The 19,462-nt window shown below is 51.5% G+C and overlaps 1 protein-coding gene across 3 annotated transcripts in view; it reads left to right on the top strand.

Moving 5' to 3' along the window:
* KAZN (kazrin, periplakin interacting protein) overlaps window positions 1-19,462 on the top strand; it is a 1,332,513-nt gene that overhangs the window by 1,183,670 nt on the left and 129,381 nt on the right. For all 3 annotated transcript variants that reach the window (XM_024976842.2, XM_024976843.2, XM_005217212.5), the window contains one exon: window positions 14,284-14,475. In XM_024976842.2, the coding sequence (XP_024832610.2) occupies window positions 14,284-14,475 (192 nt within the window). The remainder of the gene's footprint in view (window positions 1-14,283; window positions 14,476-19,462) is intronic.

The following is a 19,462-nucleotide window of genomic DNA, read 5'->3' as shown; positions in this document are numbered from 1 at the left end:
GGCTGCCAGCTTTGGCTGAGGGCTCACTCCGTGCCAGGCTCATCTTGGACCTATTTATCTGTTGCCCATAGGCTGTCAGTGCAACCCTGGGAGACAGATACCATTGTTACCTTCATTCCCCATATGAGGACACAGAAGTGACCTGCTGGGGTCCAACAGCTAGTCAAGAACTAAGCCAGGGTGTGACCCAGGTAGCCGGTTCCAGGACTGCAGCTCTGAACCATCGTTGTTGCAATTTTATAGGTGAGGAACTTGAAGGACATAGAGGTCAAGTCATAGTGGGAGATGCCCGTTCTTAGTTTACCTTTTGAAGCACCATTTGAGACAGTGGGCCTTCCAGGTTTGCCGTTTGTCTGGGCTGCAGCCTGGATCTGGTTTAAATTCTTCTGAAAGCCCAGATCTGGTTGAGATACGGATCTTGGGAATTTGAAGATTCGGGAATTTCAGACTCGGCCGCCCTCATGTGCTGGCGTCGTTAGGAGAGCCCTGGCTGGGCCCTGGTCGCCCACTTCTCTGTAATTATTTACATCTGCGGGGGCCTGCGGCTTGCTGCACATGTATTTAACCCCTGAGTTGATTGATGCCTAAGAAACACTGAGCAGAGCGTTTCAGGCAGAGTGTTTCCAGTTTGCTTCCACATTGTAGTAGCCAGTGGCCTAGCAGTCAAGGCAGTAGATTCCAGACACCATCCTTTGGGCCTCTGTTTAAAGTAGAAAGTGTTAGTTGCTCAGTCATGTCCGACTCTTTGCGACCCCAGAGCCCACCAGGCTCCTCTGTCCATGGGATTTCCCAAGCAAGAATACTGGAGTGGGTTGCCATTCCCACCTGCAGGGGATCGGGATCAAACCCAGCATCTCCTGCACTGCAGGCAGATTCTTTTCTGTCTGAACCACCAGAGACTCAGTTTGACTATCTATAAAATGGGGATATATGAGACTTCCCTGATGGTCCAGTGGTTAAGACTCTGTCCTTCCACTGCAGGGGGCAAGGGTTTGATCCCTGGTTGGGGAACTAAGATCCTCCTTGCCACACAGTGTGGCCAAAAAAAAAAAAAAAAAAATTAAAATGGGGATATAAATGTCTTCCTTCCCCCGGGCTTCTTAGGAAGGGAGCTGTCCTGCTGGGAACTAGGCCAGGGAGAACCCGCTCTCTGATCAGTGGGCCAGCAGCTTCGGTCTGCTCTGTGTCTTCTGGTAACGGGTGGAGAAGGAAACAGATGCAGGTGTTCTGCTGCTGACTCAGACTCGGGTGGGAAAGAAGGCCAGGGCTGGGTTCTCCCTGCAGTGGCGAGGCCTCGGTCAAGTTGCTTCCTCCTGGTTGGTCATGAGCTTTGTGCTTGACGCGTGGATGGGCCACGTCATGTGTTGGTGGGTGTAACCATGCAGGGCCTTCTTTCTTTTTCCTCCTTGTGTTTTGGTAATTTTTTTCCCCTAGAGGGTGGATGCTGAAGCTGAAGCTCCAATGCTTTGGCCACCTGATGTGAAGAGCCCACTCATTGGAAAAAAACCTGATGCTGGGGAAGATTGAGGGCAGGAGGAGAAGGGGGCAGCAGAGGATGAGATGGTTGGATGGCATCACTGACTCAATAGACGTAAGTTTGAGCAAACTTAGGGAAATGGTTAGGGACAGGGAAGCCTGGCATGCTGCAGTCCATGGGGTCACAGAGAGACAGACGCAGCTTAGCAACCAAACAACAATGACAAGGGTGGAGAAGAGGGAGGCAGGATGGGAGGAGGGAGTCACATATGGGTGGAGAGGGAGATGGGCAGTGCCACCCAGTGGCCTCTGTCCCTCTCCTGGATCCGTTCCTTTATGAACCAAGCCTTGGGGAGGGGAGAAACCTGTGGTGAGAGCAAATGCTGGGGGACCCAGCTGATTTTGCCAAAGTTTGTAAAAAAGGCCCAGTTCCAGTTCTGTCCCACTCTTTGACCTGGCATTTATTAATAGTTTGAGAAATATGCACAGCATGGCATTTAGGGCTGGGAGGGCTGGGAGCCTAATCCAGTTAAGAACATGAGCTTTGCAATCAAACAGACTTGGGATCTGAGTTGGGATCCACCATGCCACCTGGACCAGCCCTGTTACCTTAAACAAGGCTGTCCACCTGTCCTGGCCTCCATCTCTCCCTCTCCGTTTACACGTGTGCAAAAAGGAGAGGATGTAGCACTGTTCCCACTGAGAGAATTGCTTGGTCCGAGGCTTAGAGCCAGGCACATAGTCAGCACCTGAAGGGGACCTAGAGCCTCACGCCAAGGAAGGCTGAGGGGTTAGTGCTCACAGACCTCACCAGGTGGGAGAAGAGGAGAAAGGCTGATTTGGGCAGGAGAAGTCTAGAAATGGACTCAAGGCAGAACTTGAAAGTTTGTGCCTTCCAGGATTTCAACCCAGGGGGACTGGTCACTGCTGTCAAAGAAAAGCTAGAATCACGTGGGGGTAGGTGCTCACTGGTTTTGTGGAAGAGGATTCCATTGTCCGTTTTGTTCGTCTGGTTTCTGAAAGAGTGATATAACTTTGAGTGCTTAGCACATAGAAGGTGGCCTTAGGTTTGTGGGTTGCTGGGCACCCAGAAAGTGGTTACTGACAGAAGTAGTTTATCAGAGTTATCTTACAGTTGCAAGGGATAGAAAATGCAAGTCAAACTGGCTTAAGAAAGTATTGGCCCACATAACTGAAAAGTTCAGGAGTAGATTCTGGCTTCAGGTGTGGTGTGATCCAGGACACGGATATTATCTGGATCCAGTCTTTGTCTTATTGGTGCTCCCTTCTTGGCCACCAGCACCTCCAGGCTCCATCCTCTCATCCATAATTAAAAAGAGCATCTCCCAGTCCAGATACCGACTGATTGGACTGACCTGTGTCATGTGCTTCCCCTTCTAAACCAATCACAGTGGCCAGGACAACTCAGCTGTCTTATTGGTCAGCTTGGGTCTTATCTCCACCTTTGAACCGCATTCCCATGACTCCTACCCAGCAAGTGGATAGGAGTGGGCTCCTTAAGGGCCCCAAGGAGGCCTGGAGACCTGGCTTTGGAACAAGGTAATCACTGCTGCTGCAGACCATCAGGGACTCAGCATTTAGGTGTTAGGAAAGGGCTTGCCTTTCCACCCCCAGACAGATGCTGTATTTGGGCAATCTGTATTCATTCTGAAGCTAGAATCACCTGCTGAGTGGCTGTTGCAGACCCCCGAGGACTCTGAGGCTCCTACTGGCTGTCAGTGCTTGGCAACATCAAGCCACATGTCCAGAAAGTCTGCCAGAGACTGTTCTTTCTGGGTTTCAAGAGCAGTGGACACAGGAAGCAAAGATCAGGCCAGGCCGCCTGCAGGCCCATGTTCTGCAGCACAGATCCTCGGGTTTGGTTGTGCCTGAGAATGAGGAAGCCATGTTCTGGAGGTTTGTGATTCCTTCAATTCCCCCAGGGCATCTCTGCTTTAGAACCTGTGACCGTCATCGTTCCAGGGCTGGTGCCTAGCACATGACTGGTGCTGAGTTGGTGCTTGGTGAGGGATGGTCGAAGGCTTCCCTGGTGGCTCAGTGGTATCTGCCTGCAATGCAGACAGATCTGAGTTTGATCCCTGGATCAGGAATATCCCCTGGAGAAGGGCATGGCAACCCACTCCAGTATTCTTGCCTGGAAAATTCCAGGGACACAGGAGTCTGGCAGGATACAGTTCATGGGGTCAAAGAGTCAGACAAACTGAGCAACTTAGCACACACACACGCATGAGGTACGGTCGAAGGAAGCAAATCCCTTCCCTGGAGAGAATCAGATTCCTGGGGTGCGGAGCTGGATGGGCACAGCTCTTCCTGAGAAACAGGGGCTTCCCCCACTCAAGATTGTGGAAGAGGATTAGCCTGGCAGTCAGGAGCCAAGGATGGTGTGGCCGGAAGGTGTGTTTATGCACCAGCAGCTGCACTGAAACAGCTCTGCAGGAAAGACAGATTAAACAGTGCCTCAAAGAACATACAGTTACTGTGAAATATGAGAAAAAGACAAAGGCTGCATCACCTGGTACTTGCCAGGCCCACCCCACCCACTTGTAATAAAAATTACCAGGTGGTTCTCCCGGGCCCTGGAGCAGCCTTGGGATTAATAGTTGAGAAGCGGCTGGGAGGTTTTTGAGAATCTCCTCTTGTTTGGTGAGTGCTGTATTGTGTCCCATCACCCCCAAAGCTTTAAGTGTCGGGATCACATAACAGAGACAGACAGAACCTGGAAATCTCTAGCAAAGCATGGTTCCAGCTTTTGTCTGCCTGCCACTTGCCCTGTTCCTGGTTTCTTGGGTCTGTCTCATGTGCAGGGGGCAGGAGGGGAGGGACGGAAGAGTAGGCATGATGAACAGAGGTGGTCCAAGAGGGCTGTTTTCAGCTCACTATACAAAAACCAGGCAGGAGGGGAGCCCAGGCTGGGTCTGCGAGGACCAATCAAGCAAAAGGAAGTGATTTCAAGTCTCTTCTTAGTCCTGGAGGCCCAGCCTTCAGGCTGCTCTTCCCAGATTTCTCTCTCCACAGACCATTACGTTCAAGTCCCACCTGACTCAGTGTCCCTGTGGAATTCCGGTAATTTACAGAGCTCTGAGGAACCTTTGAGGCTGAGTCTAGAACTGAGGGCCACATTGCTTCTGTTGCCTCTGCTGACCTGACTGAATCCAGGATTCCTGGCCCCACTTAGCTTTAGGGTCAGCTTGGCCAAGAGGTTCTGTGACCTCAGGCCTTCCAGTCTCGGGGAAGGATGCAAACAGTGGTGTCTATCCAGGAGGGTTTGAGGGCTCCCTGTTAACCACAGCAGGCCCTTAGAGGAAACATACGCTTTGCCGGCCTTGGGGAGAGCTTGCAGACTGGCACCCGGACCCAGAGGAGAAGGGGTAGAATATAACTCAGGGGTGACTGGAAAAGGCTCTGCAGCCAGACCTTCTGAGTTTAACCACGTTTTCTCCCTGCCTTGGTTACTTCTGTAAAATGGGTATATCCCCTTGTGTTACTGTGAGAATCAAGAATTAATGGTGCGAGGACTTAGAGGTGTTTTGGCATGCATGAGAGGAGAGGCTCACTGTGATGATGATGATGATGCTTGAATTCAAGAACAGAGGGACTGCACTGTGGGAATACAGCTGACCTCTTTCTCGTCATGTGCTCCCGCCACATAAAGGCAGAACCGAGGAGGTGCCCTTAGACCACTGGCGAAGACCCTTACCCTCTCTGCCTGGGCAGTGCGTTCTGCCAGCAACCCCCTCTCTGGCTCTTTCTTTTCAAGACTCCCCTCTGCCATCAGGCACTGGATTCTTGGGACCCGAATACATGTGGTCCTGTTTAGCCTTGGGGCCTGGGAACCCATTTCTCATGGGGATTTGATATGAATCATTGTGCCTCAGTCTTGACATTTAAACACTCCAAGAACAACCTGATTCCTAATTTTTTTAATATTTGTCTGTGCTAGGTCTTAGTTGTGGCATGCAGGATCCTTTTTAATTGTAGCGTGCAGAATCTTCAGTCGCAGCGCTCGAACCCTTAGTTGCAGCTTGTGGGATCTAGTTCCCTGACTAGGGATCCCACCTGGAGCCCCCTGCCCTGGGAGGTGCAGAGTCTTAGCCACTGGACTACCAGGGAGGTCCCTGATTCCTAATTTTTGGAACAAAAGTCATCCTAATGTTCTGAGATCACTTCCTGGGCCAGATTTGGCAGTGATGACAATAATGGCAGTCATGGCGACAGTGGTGCCTTTTGAACACTCACAGCCTGCCGAGCGCTGCTGGACCAACCCATGGTGGGGGGCTCATGACCCCCAGGCTGACCTGGGCTCCATCCCACAGCCCTCAGTGTCTCTGAACTCGGGCGGGGTCACCGCAGCCCTGCGTAGGTGCTATGAGGATCCGGTGAGATGAAGCCTGTAATCCAGTGAGCGGCATCCTGCACAGTCAGAGTCTGAGAATGTGGCAGTGCCATCAACCCCTGTCTCTGCCAGAGAGGGTGTTTGGACTGGGAGAGAACTGTGGCGTCGTTAAGCAGAGCATCGTGCCATCCAGAGTGACCTCCAGCCAGCCAGGGCCAGCGGGGCATGGTTCTCAGGGCATCCAATTTCTCTCCCACAGAGCAGGTGTAGCTCAAGTGAATGGAGGTAGTCCACCGAGCCTGGGGCTGGATTCAAGTTCCCCTTCCGCTGAGCCCTGCTAGGGGTCAGGGGGATGCTGGGCCCGGTACCTGGATTGGGGAGGAGGATCTATAAAAGTCAGTTAATGGAAAACCTGAACTATGTTACTGACTCTCCCCTCACCCCCACCCCCGCTTTTTTTTTGGTGGTATAATTCCCTACAGCAAAGTAAACAGGTCTTAAGGGTACAGTTGGAGCTTGGTGAGTTTTGACAGATGTGTGTGTGTGTCTGTGGTAGTTTTTCAAGGTGTCCATCTATGACGAGCAGCCAGGGACTGTCACTCCAGCCTAGGCTCCACTTGGAGCCCCTCCATGTTCTGGCTCCTGCCCTCCCCCTGCAGACAGGGTGACTCAGCCTTCTCTGCCATTTAAGCCACCCCTCCCATGCTGGGAGGCCCACAGGTCAGGGCTCTGAGGTCAGTGAGGCCAAGGCCTTTCCTCAGAACATTGGGGAGATTTGCCCTTTTCTATAATAATGGTCTTAATGAGTGACATGTGACCCCCATTTAGAACCTTCCGGAATGTTCCCACTTAGATGATTGCTTTAATGTTTACCACAGGCTTGGGAGACTGGTCTTGGCTCCATTTTCAGATAAACTCGGAGGTCACTTGTCCTAAGGTCAAATAGCCAGGAAGCTGGGGAGCTGGGACTGGACCCCGGGGGCTGACCCAGACGTGCCTGGCCCACGTTCGCCTTGCACCGTGCTCGGCGCGGGCCTGCCAGGAGCCCAGTGCTGGGCTGGAGCTGGGCGTTGGGTGTCATCAGGGCCCCTGCTGCCTCCGTGGCCACGTCCTTAAGGAGCTACATGGGGACTGTGCCCCTGGGGAGGGTGGTGCACGGAGTGGTGGCTCTCTGTGACGCCCAGCTCCACGTAGGAAACAAGAGTGAGCCCATACCTGCTGGTGGGGTGTGGGGGGGGGCAACCCTGCCTTGCCTGCCATCTACCAGGGTGAGCACACAGCACTGTAGGGTTCCCTCTGTGTCACCCACGGACACTGTTGCCCTCTCCTCCTGCAAGACAGTATAGTGTGGGCAGGTGCTAAAGCTAGACCACTGGCTTCTACCCCTGACTCTGCCTTTTACTCCAAATGACATTGGTCAAGTCACCTAAATCCCGTGCCTCAACTTCCCCATCTGTTGAATGGGATGATCCTACTTTATGAGGTTATTGTGAGAATTCACTAGTATCTGTTAGGCATGTGACATACTTAAAACAGAGCCTGGAGCACATACCTTGCGCTCTAGAAATGTTAGTAAAGAAGTCATTGTCATTGACACAGTAATTACAGTATTATTGCTGTTTGGACCTCTGGCTTGGGAAGGACAGACTCACAAACCTCTCGAATGGAGACAGCTCAGAGGACTCTTGGATGGTGCCCTACAGTCAAGGAAAATAAGCTTTTTTTCCTTTCTCTTGTTTCTCTCTCGTCCCAACCTGATGAGCTCACAAAAATTAAGCCAGGAAAGGACTTGGGGCTCTTCCCTGGGGCCAGGAGTGGCGGTTGGCTCCGGGAAACTGGTAGATCAGCAGGGAAATCAAAGGCTCTCCAACGCCAGGTGGCCCTGCCCAGCTGGTGCTGCTGCAGGTCTCCACACAGGTGCAGGGCTGAGCTATGCTCGCCAGGCCCAGGCTCTCTTCCCTTAGCATCTTTTTGTGCCCTCTGTGCATGTTACCTCCTTGTTACAATGTGGCTGCTGCAGTTCTGACCACAAATCTACTCTCCAGGCAAGAAGGCAGGGAGGAGACAAAGCCTTTTTTCTTTTATTAAAAAAAATTTTTTTGTCATATTGTTGCTTTGCAATGTTGTGTTTATACTGTACAGCAAAGTGAATCAGTTATACTTATACATATGTTCCCTCTTTTTTGCATTTCCTTCCCATTTGTTGTTGTTTGGTCACTAAGTCAAGTCTGGCTCTTGTGAGACCCCGTGGACTGTAGCCTACCAGGCTCCTCGGTACTTGGGATTCTCCAGGCAAGAATACTGGAGTCGGTTGCCATTTCTTTCTCCAGGGGATCTTCCCAACCCAGCGATGGAAACTGTGCCTCCTGCATTGCAGGCAGATTCTTTACCATTGAGCAAAGTCCTTTTTTCTTAAAGGGCAGTCTCAGGGACTATCTCCTATATCTCATCAGCCAGACTGAGTCACACAGACAATTCTAGCTGCAAGGGAGGCCAAGAAATGGCATTTTTAAAATGCAGAACACTCACTGCTCTCACAAACAAAAGATGTGCTAGGGAGGCACAGGGTCTCCCCAGCTCCCTTCGCCACCTGATAAGTATGCCACACCCCCTTGCCCTTGAGAAGAAGGCCCTGGAGGCTTCTGCTGTGTGGCCTGCCTGCTGGTAAGGCCACCCCTGAGGGCAGCACCATTGGTGACTGGCGGCTTCCCGGAGGAGGGCGGCAGGGGAAGAGCCATCTCCCAGGCAACACTTACTTCCGGCTTCCTTGGCCAAGAACATTGCTGTGTCTGTGGCTTCCTGGGCACCAGGCCCTTTCACCACCAGGCTTCCCTGGTAGCTTAGACAGTAAAGAATATGCCTGCAATGCAGGAGACCAAGGTTTGACCCCTGGATCGGGAAGATCCCCTGGAGGAGGGCATGGCAACCCACTCCAGTTTCTTGCCTGGAGAATCTCATGGACAGAGGAGTCTGGTGGACTACAGTCCATGGGGTTAAGAAGAGTTGGACACAACTAAGCGACTAACACACACACACCTTTCACCACCATTCGCCCGCTGCCCTACGATCCGAGGGTGCGTGGTTTCCCAGTGACAGGCAGAAAGGTACACAGTCGGTCTTTGCTGTTTGTGTCCCTCCGCAAAGGCTAGAACAGTTTCTGCAGGAATGTGGCTCCTTCCCCAGCTTTCGGCACAAGGCTCCCTCCTGTCCGTGAGTCTGCAGCCAGCTCTGTGCCAGATGCCTCACAAACCCCACTTCTTCCCTTCCCTGCTTCATGCCCCTGGACGACCAGTGACCCCGGAGCTCCGCATCCTGAAGGGGCGACTCTGTGCTCTTCACATGAGGTGAGCACAGCTGAGGAACTGAGTAGGTTGTGACTAATTTACATGTAAGTAGCCACGTGTGTCTCATTGAGCAGAGCAGCCGTGAGCCAGAGCAGGGACCCCTGCCCTGCGAAGGGGAGGAGTGCAGCATTCCTCTAGATTCATGAAGAGTGCATTCTTCTAAGGGCACTGATACTAGATGTCAGGCGAGTGTAATCTCGGTTCTGTCGGGTCTCAACAAAAATTTGAAGCAACGGACATAAAGCCCTCAGCACGTCACAGCTCTTAGACAGACCATGTTATAGCTTTCTGTTCTAAACAGACCATGTTATAGCTCTTAGATCAGTGTTACAGCTCCGTGTTACAGCTCAGTTTTATTTAGAAAATAGCAGGAAAATACATCCTCGAGGCGTGAGGGCATGCCGACCCAAAGACGAAGAGAAGAGAGAGCCCCGGCCCTTTGGCTCCTCTTTTTATGTTTTTTCCTCCTCCCTAGGCCTGCGCTATGCAAATTGGGCTAGCCAGGAGTGCTGTTAGTTCTACCTGAGGTCCTCACGCCGGTCCTCGGACCTTCCTTTGACCTTCCTTTGTTCTATTTTCATGGGCTTTTCCCATCCTTGTCTTTTAGCCACTGCCATTTTGGACTCCTGTTTCCTGTTCTAACTACCTAACATTATGAAGGCCCAAAGAGGGACAGTGACTCGTCCTAGGTCACACAGCGAGGTAGCTGTCCTTCTGAGGCAGAAACCCAAATCTTCCAACTCTCACTTCTTCATTGCTCCTGGGGGATGAGTTCACTCCCCTCTGTGCAGAGGGGAAGGGGAGTTGAGAGCACACACAGTTCTCATCGTGTGCACGTTTAAGTATATCACACGTTCCTATCATTCCGTTTCACGGTTGAGGCCACTGAGGCCCAGGGAGGGGCGTGCATGCATGCTAAGTCCCTTCAGTTGTATCTGACTCTTTGCTACCCCATGGACTGAAGTCCACCAAGCTCCTCTGTCCATGGGATTCTCCAGGCAAGAATGCTGGAGTGGGTTGCCACGCTCTCCTCCAGGGGATCATCCCAGCCCAGGGATCACACCTGAACCTCTTGCAGTCAGGTTCTTTACCGCTAGCACCGCCTGGGAAGCCCTCAGGGAGGGGAAGTGCCTGCAGATGGTCCCAGAGCAGGTAAATGGGCTTCAGTCTTGTGAGGTTCTCTGTGATTGCAGTCCCAGACCTGTCACCCCTGTTTGCCCCTGAAAGGGTCCAGGTGGTGCAAGATCTAGTCTAGAGGGGGGCAGGGGCAGTTCCTAAGCTTGGACAAGCCTCTCTCTTTCTGTGGAGTTGTTTTTCCAGCCTGGTCTCCTGAGACTTGGCTCCTGCAAGAGCCACACCTGGTTCCCGCCCTCCTGCTTGTTCAGAACCTGACTCCAGGGGCGGGGCCTAGGTGTCCAGTATACCTATTAGCAACCTGAGCACAGGAAAAAAAAATCCACCTTTGCCACTGTTAGCTCAGGAGAGGGACACGCAGCCCCATCTTGCCCTCATCCAAGTAGCGGTGGAGGGAGGGCAGAGAAGGCTGTGCCAGGCTGCTCTGTGCCTTCACCTCCTTCCTCCCAGGCCATCATCCAGTACAGCCCTTTCTCATGATGGCCCCGTTTCATTGTGACGGAAGTAGGGTTGCTGGATAAAACACAGCACGCCCGGTTACATTTGAATTTTAGATAAACATCGAATCAATTTTCAGCATAAGTATGTCCCGTGTAATATTTAGGATACACTTATATTAAAAATTATTTGTTATTTAAAATTCAAATTTAACTGTGCATCTGGGCTTTTTTGGTTCGTTTTGCTTCACTTTGTTTTGTTTTGCTCAATCTGGCAACCCTACAGGGGTGACATTGTGCCCACACAGTGTACATGGCAACTGAGAGTCAGAGAAATCACAGAGCTTGCTCAGGGTCACAACAAGGCCCTGGTCAGGCCTGGATTTGAAGCCAGGTCTCTTGGAATCCTCTGCGGTCTGCATAGATAGCAAACAACCTCAGTGGCTTCCTCTGGGCAGTTTGAGAAAGCCCTAAAATAAAATAAAAAACAGTTCTGGCTTCTACTTGCCTGGTAATGTAAATATAAATGGGGTACTTAGCAGTCACTCACACCCCACTGTGAAATAGACATTTGGTGACTGTTGAGTGGAAACAGTCCCTGGCAGCTGTGACTGGGGAGAATTGATGAAGGAAAGTGTCTTGGCCTATTTGGGTTGCTATAACAAAAATACCGGATGGCTTATAAGCCACAGAAGTGTGTGTCTCACAGTTCTGGAGGCTGGAAGTCCAAGACCAGGCACTGGTAAATTCCATGTCTGGTAAGGACCCTCTTGGTGATTCATAGCTGTCTTTTTTGCTTCATCTTCACCTGGTAGACAGGTCACTAATCCCATTTATGATGGCTCCACCCTTGTGATCTGATCAGTTGTCTTCACATACTGTCATCACCTGGGGATTAAGTTTCACACGTGATTTTTTTTTTTTTTTTTTTGGCTGCACTGGGTCTTCAATGCAGCATCCAAGATCTTCAATCTTTATTTGCCGGCTGCAAACTCTTAGTGGTGGCATACTAACTCTTAGTTTCAGCATGTGAGATCTAGTTCCCCAACCAGGGATAGAACCTGGGCCACCTGCATTAGGAGCGTGGAGTCTTAGCCACTGGGCCATCAGGGAAGTCTCTCACATATGAATTTTGAACACAAATATTCAGTCTATGGCAGAAAGTGAGAATGAAAGTTCCAGAGTCTTGAGTACTGCTGGAGATGGCGAGCCAGGGCTTGGGGCACAGTGTGTGGTTGGGGTTAACATCTTTTATAATCTGACCCTGGCCTACCCTTTCCTCCTGTTCTTCCTCACCTGTAACTGTTCACTGGTTACCCAGGGACCTCTGGCTTCCCAGCACTTCTCAGGCTGTTCCCTCTGCTCACTGCCCTCCTCCCCAGTCTTCCACGACCTATTTCAAATATTCTGTGCCCCAAGCAGGTACTGCCATTGCTTTGTGTTATAATTACTTGTGTTGCTGCTTCTACTCGCTGGAGACTTTTTGAGGCTGAGGGTGTTCCCTTCTTTTTGAACACCAGGCAGTCCTGCAGTATAGACAGCTTGCAAGTGTTTGCCTAGAATAAGAGCAGGGGAGGGACCCCCAATGCAAACTTCCTACTTTGTAGGTTTTCTAAGAGACTTGGACATTCGCCAGCCTGCACTTGAGTCTGTTCGTGTGAGAGCAATCAGGAACTCCTCCGCAGATAGCCTGCCTCCCTGGGATGCAGGTTTGGGTTCCTTTAGCCCATCTGGGGTCTAGGAGCACCAGCCTGAGGGTAGGACCTGTCTGTGACATTCACCCAGGGGTCCCCAGGGCCTGCAGGAGCAACTGGCTTGGAGTAGGTGCCCGTGAACTCTTGCTGGGTGGATGGATGGGTGGATGGATGGGTGGGGGGATTGTCTGATTGTCGTGTGTCGTCATACAGTGTTCAGGACATTTGAGGCCCCTCAGTGAATGCGGGCCTCCCACATTAGTGAGGGGTTTGGGGCGTGTCGTCCAAAGTGCTGTCAGAATTGGACCGTGGGTGGGGCCGTTTTAGGGCTGTTGATGTAACTGTGGGGCTGAGACTGCCCTACAGGGAGGAACCTGTGAAGAAGGAAGGAAACCCTTCTGGCAGCCCAGAGGCAGGATGAATCTAGCACCTTCAGAACTGAAAGTCTCCCCCAGGTGGCCTGAGGAAGGCCTCCGATGGGGTGACAAGGCAGCTGATGGGCAGCCAGGGAGGGAGGGTTTAGAGCTCAGCAATGAGGTGCTGCGCTCTGTGGATCAGGCTGGAGATTGGCTGGGGACTGAGGAGGAGCTGGGTGGCCAGGGAGGCCTCTGCTCATGTGGGTGGCAGCTGGACCCAGATGGCCTCAGAGGAGGTAGTTGAGGTGGACCAGGAACAGGGGCTGGACTTGGTGCCGCCTTTGCCCAGGCTTCTGGGGGCAGAGGACCCCAAGTCCCTGAGGCCTCAGCTCTGCTCCCCCCCCCAGCCTGCCCCCACAGGCTTGACTCTCCCTTTGGGTCCAGGATCCCCGAGGAGTGCAGACTGTGGGACCTTAGAGAACAGCGCACACCTGGGAGGAGCCTGGGGAAACACCCCTGCTTCACTGGCACTGAGCACTGGCTGTATACACAGAGCCCGTCTCCAGGAACAGGCCCCATGAGAGGAGGGAGCCTCACCACCCCATGAGGCTTAGACCCATTTTACAGAAGGGGCAGCTGAGGCTCAGAGTGGGAGGGACTTGCTTGTGACCACACTCATGGTCAGCAAGGGAGCCAGACCAGAGACCCTGGGGCCTCAAGAGCTGTGCTGTAGCTGTGCCCTCTGACCCTCACAGGCAAGGACTGTGCCCGCCCCCTAAGGATGGAAAGAGCTTGGCCTGTGGCAGAGAGAGGTACCAACCTGCAGGAGGGTGTGAGCTTAGTGATGCTTCCGAGGCCAGCCGCTCTGGGCCTGCTTCCATGAGCTTCTCAAAACCTCCTTTAATCAGTCTCTAAGTGAGGTGAGCCTCTTGCCTGGGTCTGCCCCGTCCTGAGTTACTGTTGTGCCGACTGTGCCTGGAGTCAACCAGGCCTAGGTTCAGACCCCACCTCCATTACCTACTCAGTTTATGAACTCACGGAGCTTCTTAGTCTCTCTGCACCTCGACTTCCTAACCTGTGAAATGGGGTCAGATCTCCTGCCTCCAAAGGTTTTGGTAAACAAGGTAAAGCATGTGAAGTGTAGCTGGGTATGACTGTAATGCTCCCGCCCTCTGCAGGGAGGGAGACCCCGGCCATTGGAGTGGACGCTCTAGCTGCAGCCACAGTGGAGCCCTAGACAGTGTGGAGGGATGAAGGGGTGGGGATCCCACTCGGCGTGGTCTGCAGACTGTGGGTGGGGCCCAGGACTGGGGCAGAGGCTCTTTGCAAGAAGTTTGTTTTGGGGTTTTCTTCCTGCACACGGTAGGAAAGGTGCTGAGCACATAGCAACAGGAAAAACAAAGCACCTTCAAACTGTCCCCAGAAAAGTGAACGAGCGCAGCCAGCCTCCCCTGTCCCTTGCTCTAACTACATGCCCTTCTCCCCTAGCGCTCCTGCGGGAGGAAGTGTCCCGGCTCCAGGAGGAAGTCCACCTTCTCCGGCAGATGAAGGAGATGTTGATGAAGGACCTGGAGGAGTCGCAGGGTGGCAAGTCCTCTGAGGTCCTCTCGGCCACCGAGCTCAGGGTCCAGCTGGCCCAGAAGGAGCAAGAGCTAGCCAGAGCCAAAGAAGCCTTGCAGGGTGAGTGACAAGTCGGGGACAGCTCCCTCCTCTCCCTCACCTGGGGCTCAGCCGGGGCCACAGGGGGCACCGAGAGCCAGGGTCCTGCATCTGCAGGGGGAGTGGCGTGGACCCGGGAGTCTCCTGGCACGGGCTGCCCCTTCCTTCTTGGGTGGAATCCTGTGTCATGCTGGGTCGGGTACAGGTATCTTTCCGTCCTGCGGTGTGACCACCTCAGTTTCGCCATCACGGCTGGTCATGGGGCACCTCCCTCCTAGGTGTGATTGGCAGGTGGTCAGTTATCTTTGCTGATCCAGGGTGCTGCCCCAGCAGTTGGGTCTCCTCTTTCCCAGAACCCTCCGGGTCCTGCGGTGCCTCCACTGCAGGACAGTGTGGCTGTGCGGGGGTCTGTGCTGGAGGACACGTCCATCCGCCACTTCACTTATGCTCACCATGGTGGGCTCCGCAGGGGAGGGCTTGGCCTCTTTTTGCTTTTACTTGGTCTGAAGGAGCTCCCCTCTAAGAAATGCAGCACCCAGCCCTGGGTGGGGGTGGGGGAGCAGCTGGGAGAGAAACCACTTGAGGAGACAGGCGGTCAGTGGGCCCACGTGTCACCTGCTTTCCTTAGTGCTGGCCTGGGATACTGGGGGCTGACATACCTCTCTCTCCTGGGAGCCACCTGCCCACACTGTGTCTCAAAAGGTTATTTGAGAAAGATTGGAAGGCTTCTCCGAATAGTCCTGCAACAGGAAACATTGGGGAAGAAAATATTCGGGGAGGTCTACCTTGATCTCTTGAGCCTGTCTTAGTATCTTTGATTCTCCTGGGGAGGGAAGAGGCAATAAAGCTTGGCAAGCTCCTTCCCACTTACCGCTGGCTAGAACCGATAAATACTCTCTGAAGACTTTGTTTCTGAAGCCAAAGCAGGTTTATTCCTTACATTGATTTCGGGCTGCTGTAGCAAAGACCCCAGAACAGGGTGGCTTAAAGAATCTGTTTCTCCCTTTCTTCTGTAACTATCCCAAGGGTGTTTCAGGCTGGTGGGCCTCTCTGCTCCCCTTGGCCTGTGATGGATCCAGGGAAAGAGCTGAAGTGCAAGGTCAGAGAGTGTCTTTGGCAGGAGTGTGATCATTTGGCTGCAGGGAGTGCTCGGGGTCTGTGTCCCAGCTACAAGGCTCTGGAGGGGTAGGAGTTGGGGGTAGAGAAGGAGAAGGGATTTTGCTAGATGGTTAGTTGACTCTGTCCTCCTGGGTTTCTCTGACTGGAGGTGTGAAGTGAGCAGCAGAACACTGGTTAAGCCAACTGTCTGTCCAACACCCCACCACCCAGGAAGCTCAGGAAACCATTGAGCCCTCATCCAGGTGTTCCAGCCCCTTTTTGTATCCTTCTCAGCCATACACGTTATTCTTCTGGTGGGCCCACTTGGACAGTGCTCAGGGTGGTCTGTTCAGGCCACGGCGGGCAGGTGGTCTGTGTCATGGTCCAGCTGACGCTGCATGATCAGAAGTCCCTGTGCCAGGCACGCACATTTTCTCTACACAAGCCTCTTGCAGTCCAGGAAGATCTGTGTGAACCCCCTCCACTCCCAGCTTCTCGGAGGCCCTGGAACATCCCTACCTTTCTCAGGAAGGAGAACCCAAAGTCTCAGGAGTCTCCCATACAGGGCACGTGTTCCTGGGCGTGGGACATATGAGCCGGTGTCCTGGTCTTGCCAGGCTTTGTGATCCTGCAGAGTTGGGAAAGCAGCCAGACACTGTCTCAGCCTCCTCAGCCGCTGTTCATTGCAGGACAGAGACACCTGCCTTCTGTGTCCTGGGCCGAGGAAAGAGTTCTCACCCTTATTCTGCCTTCTGGACCCGTGAGAAGGAGGAATCCCTCTGTCTGCTGTTCCAGGGCCCAGGGGAATGGGCAGGCAGGCTCCTTTACCCTCCACTCCCCAGCTCCTAGGACAGACGGCCTACACTCTCTAGACCTCAGCTTTCTGATCTGAATGATGGGACAGTGACAGTGAGTTACATGCGGTCGTGTCTCTGAAGGCTGTTACCATGATATGCATCCTTCTCTGTGTAGCCCACAGGGCACAGAGCTTTGTAGGCATTTCTTCCCATCTCTGGGCTGTATGATTTCTTATCCATCCCCAAAAGTCTTCAGGGCCTTGCTCAGGGACCAGAGATCCCCTTGATGGGGCAGCTCCTTTGTAGCAACAATAATCTCTTCAAGAAGGATTTGCCAGTATTCATTCAAAGAAAGCTTTATTGAACACCTACTATGTGTTCCAGCGGGCTTCCCTGGTGGCTCAGACAGTAAAGAGTCTGCCTGCAGTGTGGGAGACCCAGGTTTGAACCCCAGGTCAGAAAGATCCCCTGGAGAAAGGAGTGGCTACCCACTCCAGCATTCTTGCCTTGGGAAATCCCATGGATGGAGTCTGGTAGGCTACAGTCCATGGGGTCGCAAAGAGTCAAACATGACTGAGCGACTTCACTTTCTTTTTTTTCTACCGTGTTCCAGCACTGCTCTACGCACTTGGTCTACCATTCACCCCAGTCCTGCTGGGAGGTATTAACCCCGTTCACAGATGGACACAGCTGAATGAAGTTCAGGGAGATTAAGTAACTTGGCCAAAGTGACAAGCTAATTATCAGCAGAGTCCAAAACTTTATCCACTGTGCTAAATCCCTTTTCTTCCCTCTGGATGAGGTCACTAGGGATGAAGTCAGCCTGGACAGGAGAGACTGGAGGCCACCCTAGCTCAGTAATGGGGACAGCAGATTCTGGAGTCAGATCTGGGCTTGAATCCCAGCTCTGTCGCTTACTAGCTATGTGACCTAGGGCAGATTCCTTAACCTCTCTGAACCATAATTCTCTTGTAGAAGGTAATAATACCTGTTTTTCTTATAATTGAGACCAGTTATAACTGGTAGCTACTTCACAGAATTCTCGGGAGGATTAGAGATATGAAGCACTTGGCCCAGTGCCAAGAACCATTAGTGCAAATATTTAGTGATGATCAGATGAGAGCAGGCTTGGCAGACCTCCTTGGATCTCTTTGGAGATGCTGGTCACCTGAGTCCCATTCAGGGTGGCCCAGACCCTAAACCCCTGAGCCCATCTACGTTCATGGTAGCTAGTGTTCCTGAAAAGCAGTGAGGTGAACACCTTCAGCGCCTCAAGCATCCTGCCTGGCGTTCCACAAAGTCACAAAGATGCTTCCTCCCCGGCCACAGCATGTGGTGAGTAAATTGCAGACAGATGTGGGCAGAAGGAGACTGGGGCATGAAAAGGAATTTATATGCCCTTAATGAGAAAGATGAGAATAAATGCACCAGCCAAGAAAGCTGCAGATGTTGGACAACACTTGTTAACAACCAGTGTCCCTACGGTGGGAAAATGCAGAACCCCCAAAGACTTCCACTCTGGTGGTCCCCACCTGGCCACCCTCACTCTGGTAGCTTGTAGCTTGGGTTGGTTGAAACTAGAATTTTTTTTTTTTTTTCTATATTTATTTGGTTGCACTGGGTCTTAGTTGCAGCACACAGGATCTTCAGTCTTTGTTGAGACACGCTGAATCTTTAGTTTCAAGATCAGGGATTGAACCCAGGCTTCTTGCTGCACTGGGAGCTCAGAATCTTAGCCACTGGACCACCAGGGAAGTCCCAAAACTGGCATTTTTCAGTACGTGAGAAGATTAGGAACCCAAGCAAACACCCAAGACATCAGGCCATGATTCCAACATCAAAGAATCCAACAAAAAGAATCAAGTCTGGGAGAATTGGGGTTTAGAAGGTTCCTTTGTTTAGAAGGTTCTGCCGGGATGAGTCTGGGAATGTTTGGTTTAGGACTTTGGTCTCACCCTGAGTTCAAAGGCAGAAGCTCTGAATGATTGTTTAATAAGGAATGGTGTCATCGAGTTTGTAAACTTACCCCAGAGTCCCTGCATGACCCCAGCCCCACACTCGTGGTGAGCCTGTTGCCTGGGGGACTCCTTTAGGGTGTCTTGATCTCCCCCTCAGTTTCATTGATTTCATTCGAGATTCAAGGCATTACAGAAACAATGATCATGAAAATTTCCTTCTTCCCTCTTTTAATCACTTAACGGCATGTCGAGTGTGTTGAGCGTTTTCCCGCAAGGATAAATACTCCTTGAAAACATAATTTTTAGTGACTCCATAATGTTCTGCCGAATGGAAGCCCTGTAATTTATTTAGCCACTTTTCTGTTATTGGATATTTAAGTTGTTTCCGCTTTTTTTCCTTTTCATTCTTGCTGTTATGTAGCACTGCACTATACAGATCTGTTTAAATCTGTTTTCTTAGGACAGCATTTATCAAACCTTCTGGTCTCTGGACCACTTTACACGCATAAAATTGATGACCCCAAAGAGCTTTTGTTTATATGGTTTAGATCTATCAGTGTTTGCTATCTTAGAAATTAAAAGCAAAACATGTCTATATTATCATTAATTTATTTTAAAATAACAATACTAAACTTATTACATGTTAACATAGTTTTTAAGTGAAAAATTACTGTTTTTTCCTAAATAAAAAAACTTGAGGGTGAAGAGCAGCATTGGTTCACAGTTTTCAAAAACTGTTTAATGTCTGACTTCATAGAAGACTGCTGAGTTTTCATAGTTACTCCTCAGTCAAGCTACTGTGGTTTGTTGTTTTGATTGAAAATCTAGCATCACACAGATATGTATCTGGAAGAGGGAGGAGTAAATTAATTGTCTTATTAGATAACTGTGGATATTTCTCTTGATGCTATACTAGAACTCACCAAATGATAGTTTTTAGAGGTGTGCTGAGTGTGGAATCTAAATCCATATCCAATGAAGGTTTTGTGCTCTGGATGGACAAAACCATTGGTCCGATTGGCATTTTGAATGGAAATTGTGGATCAGTGGTAAAGAATCTGCCTGCAGTGCAGGAGACCCGGGTTCAATCCCTGGGTCAGGAAGATCCCTAGAGAAGGAAATGGCAACCACTCCAGTATTCTTGCCTGGAGAATT

This window comes from Bos taurus, chromosome 16 (genome assembly GCF_002263795.3).
Source record: "Bos taurus isolate L1 Dominette 01449 registration number 42190680 breed Hereford chromosome 16, ARS-UCD2.0, whole genome shotgun sequence".
NCBI lineage: Eukaryota > Metazoa > Chordata > Mammalia > Artiodactyla > Bovidae > Bos > Bos taurus.
This window is presented reverse-complemented; position numbering and strand designations above follow the sequence as displayed.